The sequence below is a fragment of the Capra hircus genome, chromosome 1 (genome assembly GCF_001704415.2).
Source record: "Capra hircus breed San Clemente chromosome 1, ASM170441v1, whole genome shotgun sequence".
In the NCBI taxonomy this organism is placed as follows: Eukaryota; Metazoa; Chordata; class Mammalia; order Artiodactyla; family Bovidae; genus Capra; species Capra hircus.
In genome coordinates, this window is record NC_030808.1 from 108,479,279 (window position 1) to 108,498,274 (window position 18,996).

Below are 18,996 nucleotides of genomic sequence, written 5' to 3' on the forward strand. Positions count from 1 at the left end.
TAGTTCAGAGCTAACCAAATTACGAAACCGTTTAATCAAAAAGAGCTCAGTATATATATTTAAACTTATCTGCTTATTATTCATTGTAGAGTCTGACATGAGCCAAGAAGACGAACAAGGAGACCACATATCTTTTAAATAAGACTCCTTATTAAAGAGAAAGTAATTGCTATGGACTAAGACAAACATTTTTCAAAGAAAATGCAAATTCACACCAAAATTAACACATAAGGTATAATGATTAAGATTATATCATCTTTCTTTTGTTCAATGATTCCATATTTTTAAAAAATCATTTACTCTCACCTGAAACCAGTTAAAAATCCAAAGTATCTATATTAATAACATTTCAAAAGCTTAGAAGAGATATTGGTCAAAAAAATTTATTGGATACCTCCTAAGAACTAACATGGAATAAGAAATACAGACTTCAGAAAGGATCATGCATATAGGTTTAAAGATATTAGTCTTTGATAGGAAAAAGAATGTTAAGCATAATAGATGGGATAATAAAAATAAATTTTTAGATACATAAATTAAAAACTTTCATTACTTGGAAGTTTCAAATGTTGAAAATAAATTTTGAGTTTCTTGGTAAAAGGTATATACAAAATTATACCATCATTTAGTGATAATTTTCTCCCTGTGTAAGTTATGTCAAAAAGCTAGAGAAAACTGTTTAAATTTTATAATAAATTAGAACAGTAATCTCCAAAGTGTATTTGTACACCAATAAAATTCCTTATTGTTTCTTTTAACTGAAAGGAAACAGATTTTACATTGACTCTGGCACCATCTCTCAGTCTGTCAGATGGCCATAGGTTATATCTTGAATTATAAACTGCCTAATAAAATAAGCTTACAGATTAAATGATCTAGTTTTAAACAAAACCGACCCCAAATGGACAACTGGCTTAAAAACATCCCAATAAAGAAATCATGAACTGAAGAAAAGCTAATAGTACAAAGAAATGGCATAGCTGATGCTTTTCCTACTTTTGCAGGAATCTCTATTTTCCCTCATAATAGGGCTGATAAAGATGACAAATGCCAAGAAATGGGCAAAAAATAAAGAAAAAGGTTATCAAGTACATGTTTGAAATATAAATTTTCATCCACTATGCTTAGAAGCATCAGCTTATGGCTCACTGCTTAAATACTCTTTTTAAAATTTATAACTTCACAGAAACAGAAAAAAAAAGCTTTGTGTAAACTATTATTAAAAAGTTCAAACAGAACAGCTAGCATGCACAAAAAGCCTACTCTACTTAGCTGTGCTGTTTTCAAACTGGGCAGCTGATTTGTCCATCTTCTATAGTCAATTTCTCATTTTTACACCTGCTTTCATATGTAATTATAGGACATTGACTTGGAAACTTAGAAAAGTCAAGTTGGGATAGAGGTCTTTTGTTGTTACTGTGGTTTGTTTGTTTGTTTTCTTTTAACTAATGTATTTAGGTTTTTTTGCTTTTACATAAATCTTTCACAATGAGACATAAACACGTCAAATGTATCACACCCCAGGGGAAAAAAGGAGAGCCATATCTCACCAGTATAACTCATTCAGAGGAAAAGAAGAGTTTAGGTTAAAAAGAAGCTGAATGTTCCTTGGAAAACCTACTGTAACCATATGAAATTCCTGTATTAAAAAATTACTACTGCCCTTCAACTGCTCTAGGGCAATGCTCAGCACTCTTGGTTAGCAAAGAGTTTTCATAGCTTGAACAAGGAAAAAAACCTCACTGGTGTTAGCTTTCTAAGATACAATATAATGGAATTGAATATATTATATATACCACTTGATTTTAGCTGGGAGAGATAAGTAAATACTACCTAGCAGTATTTACTATGTAAAACACCACGAAACTCAAAAGTTTTATGAAATGGTTTGGTCTAAATCTGATATAGTAAAATCACCATTTACTTTCTATTTAATAGGTAGATGAGTACTGCAGTTTCTCTTGGGAAAATGTTGAAAGAGATTATTGTTAAATTAAGAAAAAATAAGATGATAGGTTCACCTGTAGCTGACTAGTGTCCTTTACTCAGTGTTGGTTTTTTTAAAAAAGCTAAAAGCTTTGCACTCTTTTTGAATATTATCATACCCTGCATTAAGGTAGCCAAAACCTACATGTGGCTATTTAAAATTAATTTTAAATAATTAGAATTGAAAATTCAGTTCCTCGGTGGCACTAGGCACATTTCAAAGGTTTGATAGTCTTATGTGGCTAACCATACTGGATAGGGTGGATTTAGAACATTTAAATCATCCAGAGCATTCTACTGGATAACGTTACACACAGATTTTAGCTGACACCTATGGTTCATCATCTTCAGTTCAGTTCAATCGCTCAGTCGTGTCTGACTCTGCAATCCCATGGACTGCAGCATGCCAGGCTTCCCTGTCCATCACCAATTCTTGGACCTTGCTCAAATTCATGTCCATTGAGCTGGTGATGCCATCCAACCATCTCATCCTCTGTCGTCCCCTTCACCTCCCACCTTCAGTCTTTCCCAGGATCAGGGTCTTTTCCAGTGAGTCAGTCCTTCACATCAAGTAGCCAAAGTATTGGAGTTTCAGTTTCAGCATCAGTCCTTCCAATGAATATTCAGGGTTGATTTCCTTTAGGATTGACTGGTTTGATCTCCTTGCAGTCCAAGGGACCTCAAAAGTCTTTTCCAACACCACAGTTCAAAAGTATCAATTCTTTGATGCTCAGTCCAATTCTCACATCCATACATGATTACTGGAAAAACCACAGATTTGACTAGACAGGCTTTGGCTGGCAAAGTAATGTCTCTGCTTTTTAATATGCTGTCTAGGTTGGTCATAGCTTTTCTTCCAAGGAGCAAGCGTCTTTCAATTTCATGACTGCAGTCATTTTGAAGCCCAGAAAAACAAAGTCTCTCACTGTTTCCATTGTTTTCCCCATCTATTTGCCATGAAGTGATGGGACTGGATGCCATGATCTTAGTTTTCTGAATGTTGAGTTTTAAGCCAACTTTTTCACTCTCCTCTTTCACGTTTATCAAGAGGCTCTTTAGTTCTTCACTTTCTGCCATAAGGGCAGTATCATCTGAGTATCGGAGGTTATTGCTATTTCTTGATCCCAGCTTATGCTTCATCCAGCCTGGCATTTTGCATGATATACTCTGCATATAAGTTAAATAAGCAGGGTGACAATATACAACCTTGACTTACTCCTTTCCCTACATGGAACCAGTCTGTTGTTCCATGTCTGGTTTTAACTGTTGCTTCTTGACCTGCATACAGGTTTTGCAGGAGGCAGGTAAGGTGGTCTGGTATTTCCATCCCTTTATATTTTGCACAGTTTGTTGTGATCCACACAGTCAAAGGTTTTGGTGTAGTCAATAAAGCAGAAATAGATGTTTTTTCTGGAACTTGCTTGCTTTTTCAATGATCCAAGGGATGTTGGCAATTTGATCTCTGGTTCCTCTGCCTTTTCTAAATCCAGCTTGAACATCTGGAAGTTCTCGGTTCACGTACTGTTAAAGCCTGGCTTTGAGAATTTTGAGCATTATTTGCTAGCAGGTGAGATGAGTACAGTTGTGCGGTTTGAACATTCTTTGGCATTGCCTTTCTTTGGGATTGGAGTGAAAACTGACCTTTTCCAGTCCTGTGGCCACTGCTGAGTTTTCCAAATTTGCTGGAATACTGAGTGCAGCACTTTCACAGCATCATCTTTTAGGATTTGAAATAGCCCAATCGGAATTCCATCACCTCCCCTAGCTTTGTTCGTAGTGATGCTTTCTAAGGCCCACTTGACTTCACACTCCAGGATGTCTGGCTCTAGATGAGTGATCACACCATCATGATTATCCAGGTCGTGAAGATCTTTTTTGTATAGTTCTTCTGTGTATTCTTGCCACCTCTTCTTAATATCTTCTGCTTCTGTTAGGTCTGTACCATTTCTGTCCTTTATTGAGCCCATCTTTGCATGAAATGTTCCCTTGGTATCTCTGATTTTCTTGAAGACATCTCTAGTCTCCCATTCTATTGTTTTTCTCTATTTCTTTGCATTGATCACTGAGGAAGGCTTTCTTATCTCTCCTTGCTATTCTTTGGAATTCTGCATTCCAATGGGTACATCTTTCCTTTTCTCCTTTGCTTTTCGCTTCTCTTCTTTTCTTGGCTATTTGTAAGGCCTCCTCAGACAACCATTTTGTCTTTTTGCATTTCTTTTTCTTGGGGATGGTCTTGATCACTGCCTCCTGTACAATGTCACAAACCTCTGTCCATAGTTCTTCAGGCACTCTATTAAATCTAATCCGTTGTATCTATTTGTCACTTGCATTGTATAACTGCAAGGGATTTGATTAATAATAAGGGAGATGATTTCATCATCTTAGACAAAAGTTAATTTATGCCACTAGAAACTGGACTTGGTAGCAATTATTTTAATTTTTCATTCAAATATTGATTGGTCTTGGCCTTCTTTTGTATTCAGAATTGTTTTCTTATTTGACTTTCCTTATTTAATCCTCACATTTATGCAACCGTATTAGTTCAGCTATGTGGGCTTTTTAGTTCCCCAAAACTTGATTTCAAGCCGCACTGGCAAGACAAATATGCTGCTGCTGCTGCTAAGTCGCTTCAGTCGTGTCCGACTCTGTGCGACCCCATAGACGGCTGCCCACCAGGCTCCTCCATCCCTGGGATTCTCCAGGCAAGAACACTGGAGTGGCATGAAAGTGAAAAGTCAAAGTGAAGTCGCTCAGTCGCATCTGACTCTTAGTGACCCCATGGACTGTAGCCTACCAGGCTCCTCCGTCCATGGGATTTTCCAGGCAACAGTACTGGAGTGGGTTGCCGTTGCCTTCTCTGGCAAGACAAATATGAGGCAAGCTAAAATACAAATTGTTCTAAATTATGAATCAGATAAACAACAGTTTCAAATAAATTTATCTTTCTATTGGTTATATATTTCTTATTCCAGCACATTAAACACTCAGATGTTTTAAGCACAGGTACTGAGGAAAAAAACATTTCTTCTTCTAATGGATAACCAGAAGAGTTACAGCCTAGGCATCCTCACTAAGAACTTTACAGCTGAATTATAAACAGATCTCCTTTCTGTGCTTACAAGGGAATAAAATCGTCACCTCCTACTTTTTGCATAAATGCTACCAGCAGCTCATTTTTGCATGCAAATAATACAAAGCACTATGTACAGCCCTAGTCTTTCTTTGCTACGTTTATAACAAATATATAAAATACTTCAATGCTCATGTGAAAGATAAAATTTCAGAATGTCATATTTGATATTTCTGCTCAAATCTTTGACAGTTTTTTCCTTTGGGCTTAATTTTAGACTTTATGGAAATTTATAGCCCTAAAAGTAAAAAATAACACAATGACCACATTAACAAATTTAAAAATAATTGGAATGAAATTAATATATATAGATATTGGAATAATGTGTATGTGAGAAAGAATGTGAAGATTACTTTCATTTAAATGGCAAATGTAATTTTATCCATCAAACTTCTTAGGAGTATTTGAAACATTTTGCTCTATTTAACAACAAGATTATTGCAAATAAAAAATATGAAAGTATTTATTTGGAAGGTCCTGGAAGTTTCCCAATTGACCAACTAAAAATGCTTATTGAGAGTAGCATGCGGACATATACATTACCACATGTGAAATAGATAGCCAGTGGGGATTTGCTCTATGACTCAGGGAACTCAATCTGGGGCTCTGTGACAACCTAGAGGGGGAGGAACGGGGTGGGAAGCAGGAGACAGTGCCAGGGAGGGGACAATATATGTAAACCTATGGCTGATTCATGCTGATGTTGGCAGAGACCAGCACAATATTGTAAGGCAATCATCCTTCAATTAAAAAGAAATACGCTAAAAAATGATTACTGAGGTCCAGAGCTCTACATTTGAACTGTAGAGATTTATGTTTTAGAAACTCCTGCGGATTTGTTGTTCTAGAACTGCCATTCTTGAGGCTGAAAAAGCAACACAAATAAGCAGAAAACAGCTAAGGTATATAAATATCCTGAGGTTTTTGTTGTTTGTTTGTAACCTTTTAGTTTTGCTCTCAGACAAGACTTCTGAACATATACTGTAGTTCTACAAGGCTTCTGAATAACTTTTAAATTAACTTTTAAAAGTTAATCTAAATTTTGAGGGTCCAAGGTAGCCAAGGAGTAGGTTGAGTTTTCCTGGTCCAGTAGATAAAAAGCATTGTACTACAGTTTTGGATGCTATTTTAAAGCGAGAAGAAAAAGTGTTGTATGCAAGGATATTTCCATGCCTGTCCTAATTTAAGACATGGGAGTAAATAATAAGGTGAGAAAAACCTTATCATGGTTTTTCTTCCTTACATGGTTCACATGGAAAAGAATGTCTTAAGTTTGGCTTATAATATATAACCCTATGGTGCTAAAAGTTTTGGTATCACAGTGCAATTCTATACAGTTAACACTTCATTGTCAAAGAATTCTCCTTTTCAACAGGTCCTTCCCTGTGTATAACGGTTATTTCTATAACATTAATCCTATCCTATCATCAGAGATAAATTCTTCTGTAATACTTTTCTTCACTATCATTAAAATAAATAACTTACAGTCAAGGAATTTTCTTCATCCTCATGTCCCATACGGTTACGAGCTCTTCCTCTCCTATCAGAGATGCTGAGCATGTCTCTTCCAAAAGGTTCAGAAAAACTTCTCATCATCTGTCGCATACTTTCTCGGTGTGCGATAAAAGAATCACTATTGAAAATACATGCAATCATGTAAGTATAAATGTTGGAATTTAAATAATAAGTAGGCAGCTTAATACTACAAAGAATGATTTGGGGCTAATATGCTTGTTAAAGAGACAAAAGGAGTTAAAAAAACACATTTTTGAAAATGCAAAGCACTTTGATATTTTATAAAGTAAGGTCATAATTGCTGGATACTGGATGTTATTACATCTTAAAATGAACGTTTTCTCACTTTTAAAAGTCTTACAGTGCATGTGTAAATATGGAAAATTGAAATGGGGGGAAACTTCTACAATTAAATCCAATGTAAATGTTCAGTTCAGACTGTATAAATGTGTTTTTTTCCCATATGGTAATAAAGCTTATTTCTTGGCAACTCTCACTAAAATGCAAAATAAAGTACACCAATATATTTCTGTGTGGAGAAAGAAATGGCAATCCATTCCAGTATTCTTGCTGGAAAATCCCATGGACAGAGGAGCCTGGTGGGCTCCAGTCCACGGCGTTGCCAAGAGTAGGGCACAACTGAGTACTAACTTATCTTTGTGAAAACCCTAAAGCTTGTCAGATTTTGGTATTCATGGTAAGATGTTACTAAGTTTTGTTTCAATAAATACATTTCCTGTTTTTAGTAAAGTATCAGTTTTAATCATATGCTAAGACAGAACTTTACTCCAAAAATATTGTGTAGTTCTGAAGTCTTATTGCCTTAATTCAACTTGAACATAATTTCTTAAAATTGAATGTAGAAATTTGTTATGTAGAATGTTCCTAATGATTTTATCGATTTTACTATAATGGTGTTGAGTGTTTTTAACTCGTCTAAAGGATTTTCAGCAATTATAATCTAGTATTTTATTCAGAAAGAGCACAATTTCCCAGGTACATACGATTATATTACAAAATATTAAAGTAAAAAATAAAAAGAACTGATCTTCCTTATAGCTATGCCTCTGTTCTTCTGCTCATTCTCCCACGAATGCTTATGTCACTAGGATTTTTGCAGGAGGAGAAGGAGGGTGTTATCCTGTTGCCTAGCATTTCTCTAGGGTGATCATAATTTATACCCCCCACAACAATTTCTTTTTGGACATTTCAGTGGCTTCATACCACTCACCATAATCACAACAAAAGTCATGAAGGTGCACTTTGTGCATCTGCTTTTCCTTTATGTCCTCAGAAACTTCTTTTAGAAGTTGGTCTTTAGCTCCACTTTCTGTATGTTGGTGTGTTTTAGCAGATTAAAAACTTTAAAGACTTCTCTTGGAGAGATATTGATGGAATGTTCAAATAAAATCTTTGTTTATAGAAAAACTAAATAAAATGAGTATTCTCAACAAATAAATCTAATAGGAAGGATGTTTATGAGAGTGCTTTCTGACTGTTTTGTTCTTCAGATCTGTTTATTCCTGTGCAGCATCAATTGTTCTAAAGGAAGCTGGTTAAGTAGAAAAAGAAACATATTTACAGATGACAAATAGCAGCTCCTTTGCATACCTGACCAACACAATAACTTCAGCCACCCCTGCAGCAGGACCAGCGCGAGTCTGGATGAGAGACCCAGGTACTAAGCAACTGGAGCACGTCAGTACTCTTACTTCTTCACTTGTTCTCTTGCTGCCCTTCTCTTGTCCTTTCTATACTCATCCACTTGGGGACATTTCCCTACTTTTCAGCCTCCCTCCGGCTGACAAATCTTACACAAAGTCATAAAAGGAAAGTGCTCTCCAGTGTGTGCAGGCCGAGTATGCTCTTAGTGCACCAGAACACAAAAATTTCAGCAGGAGTCCAAAAATTAAACTACTCTTAGCAAAATTAGTAACCCAATCTCTGAGAATGAAGAATTTCTTTAGCTGATTGTTCGGTATTTAAGTACAGAAATACACTTGCCCTAAATTCACTTAAGAAGTATAATAAAATGAAGACACTAGAGCATTTAGGTTTGTTTAGAGATTATTCATATTTCATTCTTTCTAGCTAAAAGCAGACTCTAATATATTTAGGAAAATCAAGTAAAAATATTACATATACAGTACAGACAAGTGCCATAAAAAGATCATCCTCCCATTAATTCTTGTAGGATAAAGTTTTGTATCTGTCTTACTGATAGGAGTGATGGGCATGGGAAATGTAACAGATTACTGTTCTTAGATTTGCCACCTATTAAAAAGTCTGATAATCACTATTTCAGCAGAATTATAGGCAACTAGCACTATGAGGAAGTTGTGATAATTTAAAAATTAGATAGACCAATGGCACCCAGTGAAACTAGCGGGCAGAAAGAGAGTTGCTTTATGCTTTCCCAAATAAAGACCTGAAGTCCAGAAGTTAGTTTACAATTAAGGAATCAGAAATTGGTGTATGTTATCTTCCCAGTTTTTACTTAAAGGTACAGAGTTTCAAGTAGTTCTGAGACCAATAAGTGAGCTGTCTAAGAAATAATTCCTAGTTTTTATCTCAAAACCAGACTATTCTGAAGTGTTTCATATCCAGATGATACTCAATGCCAGGTGATAGCAAGAAACTGGAATTATTGTTAATCTTGTTAGATGTAAATGTGGCTTTGTGGTGATGAAAGACAGTATTTTTCAGAGATGTATTTGGAAATACATGTGAGTGAAATACAAGAAATCTGGAATTTGTTTTAAAACACTTTAAAGACAGCAACAGCAATAGAGATGGGTAAAGCAGGTGTATATTTTGAAATTCTGATTAAGGGGTACACCCAGTACTATACTCTTACACTTTTGTAATATACATTCAAAGTGTATTATGATAAATATCTTTAAAGAATAAAAAAGAAATAGAACTATGTAGAATTAAACAATTTTATACTGCTTGATGTTTCAAAATGGATGATTCAAAAGAGTCTCCTTTTGCTGAGATCTCTATACTCACTGGACACTCAAGAGTTTAGGATATGGGTACAAGTATGGGGATTAAACTATTCATTCTTATTAAAATGCAGATACTTAAAAAAAGATTCAGCGTTCTCTTTAGATACGTGGATGAGATTCAACTTCAACAAGGAAAGATAATTCAGGGAATACTAGTTTTGATCAGTAAATAGATGAGAATTAAACAGCTATTACTTTTCTATAGAAACATAACATTTAATAAGATTTATTTTTCTAATAGGGCTAAAAATTCAGCACTAAATGTGGTTCATTAAAAATGTTGTCCAGGTTTCTCTTTATTCAAATAGGAGTAGGTGTATTTGTACATAGAACAAATGTCAAAAAAAACCTTTTTCTTTTTATTGACACAAACAAAAGGCTGCTTTAAAAAATGGGTTCACAGTCTGGCTTTTGCACCTGTCTGAACTGTTCAGGAAGAAATCTGGCTGGATCCTGAAGTGAGTTCAACTTATGTCCACCCAAAACAGCAATTGCTTAGAAATAAGACTTTTAAGATTTCTTCTGTTCAAGCTTGAATTTTTTTAACAAAGGGTAAATCTCTAATGGTAGCAAGAAGTTGTTTTAAAACTTTAAAACTTAACTTAGTATAGTTTTCTTTCTCAAGTAAGAAGAGTTTTTATATTTTTTTACTTATTCATATTGTTCTCTTGAAAATTAATGTTTCATTCTTCTAGGAAAATATACTGGAAATAAGACACTTTGCAAAGCTATTACTAGAAACAGGTCATATCATGCATATAAACTAAATTAATAATTTGAAATATGATTAAATATTTATATGAAAAATATTCTTTCTATACCTGTTAAGTTAGTGAAGTGTGAAAGTTGCTCAGTCATGTCCAATTCTTTGCAATCCCATGGACTAATACAGTCCGTGGAATTCTCCAGGCCAGAATACTGTTTGGGTAGCCATTCCCTTCGCTAGGGGATCTTCCCAACCCACCAGGAATCAAACTTGGTCTCCCGCATTGCAGGTAGATTCTTTATCAGCTAAGCCACCAGGGAAGCCCTTGCATATTTACAGGATGCAATGTTTTCCAGACACTAAATTCAAGCTTCAAAGAATATCTAAAGACTAGGAAAATGCTTATGGTATATAGTAAGGAAAATAGTTCATTTATAACCATAAAATTTGGTCTAATTTTGGAGAAAAAAATCCATATATGGAAAATAGAAGCAAAATAATGATAGTAACCAAAATCTAAAAGACGCTTAAATGACGTTTGCTCCTTGGAAGAAAAGTTATGACCAACCTAGATAGCATATTAAAAAGCAGAGACATTACTTTGCCAACAAAGGTCCATCTAGTCAAGGCTACGGTTTTTCCAGTGGTCATGTATGGAGGTGAGAGTTGGACTATAAAGAAAGCTGAGCACTGAAGAATTGATGCTTTTGAATTGTGGTGGTGGAGACTTTTGAGGTCCCTTGGACTACAAGGAGACCCAACCAGTCCATCCTAAGGAAATCAGTCCTGAATATTCATTGGAAGGACTCATGCTGAAGCTGAAACTCCAATACTTTGGCCACCTGTTGAGAAGAACTGACTCATTTGAAAAGACCCTGATGCTGGGATTGATTGAAGGCAGGAGGAGAAGGGCATGACAGAGGATGAGATGGCTGGATGGCATCACCAACTCAATGGACATGAGTGAGTAAACTCCGGGAGTTGGTGATGGACAGGGAGGCCTGGTGTGCTGTAGTCCACGGGGTCGCAAAGAGTCGGACATGACTGAGAGACTGAACTGACTGACTGACTGAACCAAAATCTTGGATTGGGTGATTCCCTTAACCAAATTTTCAGTATTCAGATTTTCCATGAGAATGCATTTTCATTTAAATGAGGAAAAATTTACTTATACTACTATGATGACTATATGACCTCTTTCAGGATTGCTGACACAAACCACAGTCAAACAGAATGAAATCTGGCACCAAACATGTTTTTTACTCCACATTATTCACCTATCAGAAGCAGGAAAAATGTTGCCCCCCCAAAACAACATTTTAACTCCTGGATTGATTCTGGGTCTCTTGGGATAATCTCAACATAAGTTTTTTTTTTTTTAAAGGACTGGTAATATTTCACTTCAGAGTAAGTTCCTGTTTTTAAGATGCTCTCAAATATATGTTATATATATGTGTATATATATGTAAGACTCAAGTATAATTATATATATTTTGCCAGTTATAGTTTTATTGCCTTGTACAAAATATAGATATTTGTGCTTCTAAGTAAAAAAGCATCCCATATTCTTTATTATGTAAGAGTCTCAGATAACTGACAAGGCAGTCCCATTCATCAAGGGAAATTCCTTCTCTCTACTATACCTAGTAGTGGCATAAGCAGATTTGTATGGCTCTCAGATCATAAAGAAACATTCCCTAGTTTCAATAAGGTGGACGGGTCCATAAAGAAAATACATCAAGTGATTTATGTTTAGACACTATAAATAATGCATACAACACACAAGGGATTCTCTAGTGGCTCAGACGGTAAAGAGTCTGTCTGCAATGTGGGAGACCAAAGTTCGATCCCTGGGTCGGGAAGATCCCTTGGAGAAGGAAATGGAAACCCACTCTAGTATTCTTGCCTGGAAAATCCCAAGAACAGAGGAGCCTGGTGGGCTATAGTCCATAGGTCCCAAAGAATCGGACATGACTGAGTGACTTCACGTTTACTTTCTTTCACAACACTCTTAAGAGAATCTTTTAGGGTATGGGCCATGGTTTCTAAAAATTTATAATAAAGTTTATAGCACTGGGCATATAGTAGAAACCTAAGAAATACTTGAAGAATAAATGACATTTTCCTAGGTGTCCCAGGTGGCGCTAGTGGTAAAGAACCTGCCTGCCAATGCAGGAGACGTGAGAGATGCGGGTTTGATCCCTTGGTCGGGAAGATCCCCTGGAGGAAGGCATGGCAACCTACTCCAGTATTCTTGCCCGGAGAATCCCATGGACAGAGGAGCCTGGAGGGCTACAGTCCTTAGGTCACAAAGAGTTGGACAAGACTGAAGCAACTTGGCATGCAGGCAATTTCATTTGCCTATTGTTTAGAAGTACAGTTTAAAATGGTGGTGTGGTAGAAGGCTTTGATATTATAAGAGCTGCAGGAATGACTATGGCTCCGTCCCATCCTGTAAGCACTCTTCTGCTTTTGTGTGAATGTTTACAAAATTCATTGATAGAACTAAGCTTTATGATATAGTCAGTCAGTACCAAATGGCACTGACTAGCACCAGCGACTACATTATAACTGTGTTGTGTTCCTTGGCTCCTAATTCAAGGTTTGCACCTAAGGAACCAAGAAATTCCCCAAATGAACAGTTTAGCTTAGCCAATAAGATTACTTAGTTTTATTTCCTGCCGTGGCAATATTTTCAATTAAGAAAATATCAGTCTTGCATGTGTAATACATTCACTTTCAACTCAGTAAGTAGCTAAAAGTAGTGTCCTCTGACTACCTCCAAAGTGCAAAATAAATAAATATAAAATATTAAAAATAGAGATTATAGATATATATTTTTTAGCCCCTGATGAGAGAAAGGAGATAGAGTAATAGTCTATGAAAATATGCAGGGCGTCTTTAAAGACTGGCCATCACAATATCATGCCCACAAGAAGAGTCTGGGTGGCTTAAAGAAATGCTAACAATTTATAATGAAGAATAAGGCTGCTTTTCCAACCTATTTCTGAGCCTTTCATGTCTAATAGCTGATAAATGGTAACATAGCTATTCTTTGTAAATGTCCATGATCAGAATTTCATTTCTGTAGCTCAGAAGGTTCAAAGATCATGTTTCTGTACAAAGCAGTAGAAACTTCTAGACTGGATTAGATATATGTAAACTTTGACATTTAATAATCAATGTTTCTTAGGGCATAGAAGAGGGGTCAAGACCATTTTATTCTCAAATTTAATTCTCCTGTCAGTACATACATGTTTCTATTCTTAAGCAAATGCAAATGGGAGAAGTAGTATTCTTGAGAGAAAACTATCTCAACTCTTTTAAAAAAGTCCACAGAGAAAACCACAGTGGAGAGCTAGAAAATAAATTGTGCTCCATGTTCCCTTGTAAAATCCATAAATAAATACATGTATCTACATTTAATAAAAGGTAAAGATAAGATGATTTAAAAAAACCCCAACTCTGCATGCCAGGAAGTGCTAGCTTTTAACATTTGTGTTTTTAACCAAATTACAAGTATTATTTATTTGAAAAGGTGTATGAGAATATATACTGTGAGACACTATATACTGTGAAACAACTTCAGCTCTGAAACATATAAGGAAACCCCGAAAAGTCACAAGCATACAATAAAACACTAAACTTTATCACTTTTAAAATTTCTCTTTAATTTTCTCATGAAATGTTTAACGTGCTGTTATAGAAAGGTAACCATTAAAAACAAATATATTTGGATTCAAAACTAGATTTTGTTAAAGCTCTTAAGTATTTGACAATTTGATACCATATTTTAGCTTAGTTACTAGCCTCAATTTATTTAAAAATTCTAATTTTATATCCAAGAAGTATATTCTTTTTGTCTGCCCACTTTTGATTAATTAGTAAATTTGGAGAGTGTGCTTATGATTGATACCCCTGATTCCAATTAATGAATTATTTAGAAAATGGCAGTGTTTAAATTGGGTTTCTCGGTGGCTCAGTGGTAAAAGAGTCCGCCACAATGAAGGAAACGTGTTGGATTCCTGGGTCAGGAAGGTCCGCTGGAGAAGAAAATGACAACCCACTCCAGGATTCCTGCCTGGAAATCCCATGGACAGTGTTTAAATTAGATAGTGCCAACATCAACAATGGCATCTATTGAATGCGAATACAGATCATCCTCCACTTATGATGGGGTTGCGTGTGTACGAAGTCACTTCAGTCACGTCTGAGTCTTTGTGATCCCGTGGAGTGTAGCCGTCCAGGCTCCTCTGTCCATGGGATTCTCCAGGCAAGACTACTAGAGTGGGTTGCCATGTCCTTCTCCAGGGAATCTTTCCAACCCAGGGATCCAACCCTCCTCTCTTATGTCTCCTGTGTTGGCACGTAGTTTCTTACCACTAGCGCCACCTGGGAAGCCGTAATGGGGTTACATCCTCATAAACCCATCAGAAGTGGAAAATAACCCTGTAGAAAAGGCATTTAACATACCTGAGCTGTGAAACATCATAGCTTAGTCTAGTGTACCTTAAACCTTAAATGTGCTCAGAACACTTATTTTAGCCTGCAATTGGGCAAAACTATCTAACACAAAACCTATTTTGTAATAAAGTATTGAATTCCTCATGTAATTTATTAAATACTGTACTAAAAGTGAAAAACTGAATGTCTGTAAGCATACGGGTTGTTCACTCTCATGTTCTCGTGGCGGAGCTGAGGCTTGCTACCCCTGAGGACAGAGCTGAGGCTTGCTACCCCTGCTATTGCGCACCTTGTGAAAGTATCGAACCCCATGTCACTAGCCAGGGAAAAGATTAACATTCAAAATTGAAAGTATGGTTTCTATTTAATGTGTATTTTTTTTACACCACATCAAGTTGAAAAATGTTAAGTGGAACCACTGTAAACTGGGGACCAAATGTAATCACTTTCAGCAATCCAACAATCAACTATACCATATTAACTATAAGACAGAGAGTAAAAGACACTAGATTGTCATTAAATAGTATCTCTTGAACATTTTCTACATGTCAGATGTTAAAGTAGCCACCAGGCAACCCAATGACCAGACACATAATGTGGGCAATAGGGATAATATTTATATAAAAGATACAAGGCCTGGAACCCCCTCTGTGTTCCTTAAGGTCAGTGCATGATTTAATAATGACTTTATCAATTCCTTACGCTTGACAGATTAAGTAATGGATACTCATTCTGTTTGGGGTTCGGATAAAAGGGGTGAGTCAAATGAAATAAATATTTGAAATCTACTTGAAAATAAATAAAACTTACTTTACTTGAAATAAATATAAACTCACATTCTCCTTCTTATCTCCTCTAATTATTTTTACTCTCTATATTGCCAATTGTGAGCAAAGAAATAAGTCAGTTTTATAAAGTTAATTTTATCCCAAATCTTTATGATATGGCTGCCTGGATTTGAAGACGGCTACAGAGAATGATGACTGAAAAACCTACTGCCATGTAACTGATGGTCCTATCCATCCTAAGTGCAGGGAAGTATTCTTTGATGTATGCCTACTATTTGTGTTCTGTTACTATTTCTGACCCTGCCTCTTGGGTTCATTGCCTTTGCTCAGAAAGAGGCATCCAAGAGTTTAAATTACACTTTTGCTAGATGTTTTAAAGAAAGTACCAATCATACATTAGTTTAGTTACGGCCATTGCTCTTTTGATATAATCAAGAGAATACAACTCAAAAGTTGTCATAATCTTCTTAACTGCCGCCCATTGTACTGAGGTCACAATTACGTAAGAACCACTTCAACAGCTCAACTAAACTATGGATATATTTAGTCCCTACGCTCACAGGCTTTTAAAAGAGCAAATTATAATACAAACTTTGAAATTTGTTAAAATGACATTGTTCATAAATGTCGCAACTGCTCCTAAACACATTAACTAAAACAATATGATAAATTTACCTGAGCCCACATACTCCTTAGCTTCCCTGGTGGCTTAGATGGTAAAGAACATGCCTGCAATGCAGGAGACTTGGGTTTGATCCCTGAGTGGGGAAGATACCCCGGAGAAGGGAATGGCTAACCACTCCAGTATTCTTGCCTGGAGAATTCCATGGACAGAGGAGCCTGGCAGGCTATAGTCTGTGAAGTTGCAAAGAGTTGGACACGACGGAGTGGCTAACACTGTACACCCCTTAATTATAGTGAATAACCTTTAGAATAAAATATTAAATTAGAATTAGAATTAAATATTAATAAATATTAATATAGTATTATTTTTCACATTAATAATTTCATCTTTTCTACTGTTAATTTTCTCTCAGTTATTACCATTATGTTATTTGGTTTTAATATAGTACTATTACATTGAAGCCAATATAATATTTTCTTTTAAAAACAAATCTATGTAGTAAACTGGTAACATTTCAACCTTTTAAACAGATGGTGATCAAGTTGCACAGAGAATTTAAGTGATCAAAATAAATTAGGACTGCAAAATTCAAACTGGCAAAACACCTGGGTAAAAAAAATAACACAAACCTTCCTGTTTTAGGGATCCAACTAGATTGTGTTACATTTTTATATAATCACCAAAGGAAGAACCATAGAAAATACAAAACCCAGGAAACCCTAGAAAACTAGATCGCAATTAAATAGCTATTTTCTGGAAGGCTTCCTCTTTAGACATCACAGTATCTCACTTGAAACCGTTCACTGGGCTTGGCACTTGTTTACCTGAGGTGTTAAATGCACCCTCTGTTTCCCTGCCTACTTGCACTTTTAATAGGAAGAGGAGTCCCTCTCCAAACAAGGCTACCTTTGTAACAAATCAAGAAAGGAAACAAACAGTGCACCTGGCAACTTCCAACCACTTCTAGGGAGAGACAGCAAAACTCTCCAACGCTCTTATAAACACATATTATGGAAAATACTATTTTAGAAAACGTTTCCCTTTTCGAAGACTTGCCATGTTATTAAATATTCCCTGCCTCTCTTTTGGAGTAGAAGCAGGTGTGGAAAAGGCCCTGTAAGTATAATTCTCTTCAGAAGTTCTATCGAGAGGCAGTTACCATCCCCTGCAAAGCCTCTGCAGCTGCGAAGGCGGGACTCTGAGCGCCAGAGGCAAAGAGGTTAGGGGGCGCCAGGTACCCGAAATCGGGCCGAGTTAAGAGCAGCCCGCTTGGGGGTCGGTTGGGCGGGGAAGCCTGCACAGACCTCTCCACCTCACGCCCCCAAATTTCTCGTCCTTTCCAAATCCTCCTCTCCTTTCCCTCACACAACCCTATATCCTCTTCTCCCTTCCCTTTCATGCCCCCCGAGTCTTCCTGAAACGGTCTCCTGGAGTCACCCGAATTCTCTCTCCTTTCGCGTTTTAACTGACTTTCCCCTTAAAATAGCTCCTCTCAAGATCTCCGAGTTCCCGCGCGACCGCGGACTCCCGCCCCCGACACTCACGAGAAGAAGGGATCATCCTCAAAGCTGCTGCTCAGCATCCCGAACATCCTGGCTCTGTCTCCGGCAGCGGCGTTCGCGGACAGATTGGCAAACGATGTAACTCGCCGCGGCCGCGACCCGAGCCAGCCTACCCAGCACTGTCAACGCCTGTCTCCCAGCCGCAAGGGCCGTGGCGGTCGCAAAGGCGGTGCTCGACGCGGAGCTGCTTTCCTATTGGGCGCAGATCCCATAACGTCACCAAGACGAGGCGGGGAAACAGTGTGCCGCTGCCATGGGAACCGCGAGCAACATGGTGGAGGTTAGAGGCTTGTCAACGCCTGTCTCCCAGCCGCATGGGCCGCGGCTGTCGCGAAAGGCGGTGCTCGACGCGGAGCTGCTTTCCTATTGGGCGCAGATCCCATAACGTCACCAAGACGAGGCGAGGAAACTGTGCCGCTGCCTTGGGAACCGCGAGCAACAGGGTGGAGGCTAGAGGCTTGGCCAAGCGCCAGCCGGGGAGCCCAACATGAAGCCTCCTGTGGGACAAGATAGCTTGTTCTCTGGGCTGCAGGAACACAGAAATCAGTCTACCCTCTGTGTGACCTTGGGTAAATCGCCCTCGGCCTCGAAAAGGCTCTTCGGGAAAACAGAGATGGGTCAAAATTTGGGCTACTCTGCATCCAAAGACCCATTTACCGGCCTCATTTTGTGATCCACAGCAGAGTCCTGTCCGAAACACACTGTGGTGGTTGACCTAACGCTGTGAACAATAAGAAAAGATGTGCAAAAAGTTTTTGAGTACATTTAGTAAATAGTGTGACTCAGTACTTGAGGGAAATGGGATGAGGCCTATTAGATTTCAACAAATTCGTCTTTTGTGAGCCTAACCTGAAAGCAATGTTTCCCAAGTGGGAAAAGCTTAACTTTTACGTATACATGGTATTTAAAAATAAGATGAGAATGTTGCTCTCTTCCAGCCTCTTTCCAGTCCGTTTCAAGGAGCAAGTCTCACTTTGGTGCTGGTGTGTCTCTTCAACACTTCTCCAGCATTGCTTAACCTAAGAGTAGGACTCAGACCCAAGGCCTGCAGCAAGCAGCCATAGCCAACTAAAATTCCATTACTGTATATTTTTGTTTTAATTACATTTATATATAAGCCTTCTGTTTATGGCAAGGAAAGTGGTCTTAAATTTAAAGCAATAACTTTAAGTGAACATTTAAAAGTTTCAACATTTAAGTGAAACCATG

The 18,996-nt window shown here is 37.3% G+C and overlaps 1 protein-coding gene across 4 annotated transcripts in view; it reads right to left on the reverse strand.

Moving 5' to 3' along the window:
- Window positions 1-17,936, reverse strand: part of MLF1 (myeloid leukemia factor 1) — a 30,715-nt gene extending 12,779 nt beyond the window's left edge. For all 4 annotated transcript variants that reach the window (XR_001295858.2, XR_309749.3, XM_005675392.3 and 1 more), the window contains exons 1-2: window positions 17,770-17,936; window positions 6,602-6,749 (exon numbers count right to left, since the gene is read on the reverse strand). Coding sequence is in view for 2 of the 4 variants with exons in the window: in XM_005675392.3 (XP_005675449.1) it covers window positions 6,602-6,749; window positions 17,770-17,816 (195 nt within the window). In the remaining 2 variants the exon portion in view is untranslated. The remainder of the gene's footprint in view (window positions 1-6,601; window positions 6,750-17,769) is intronic.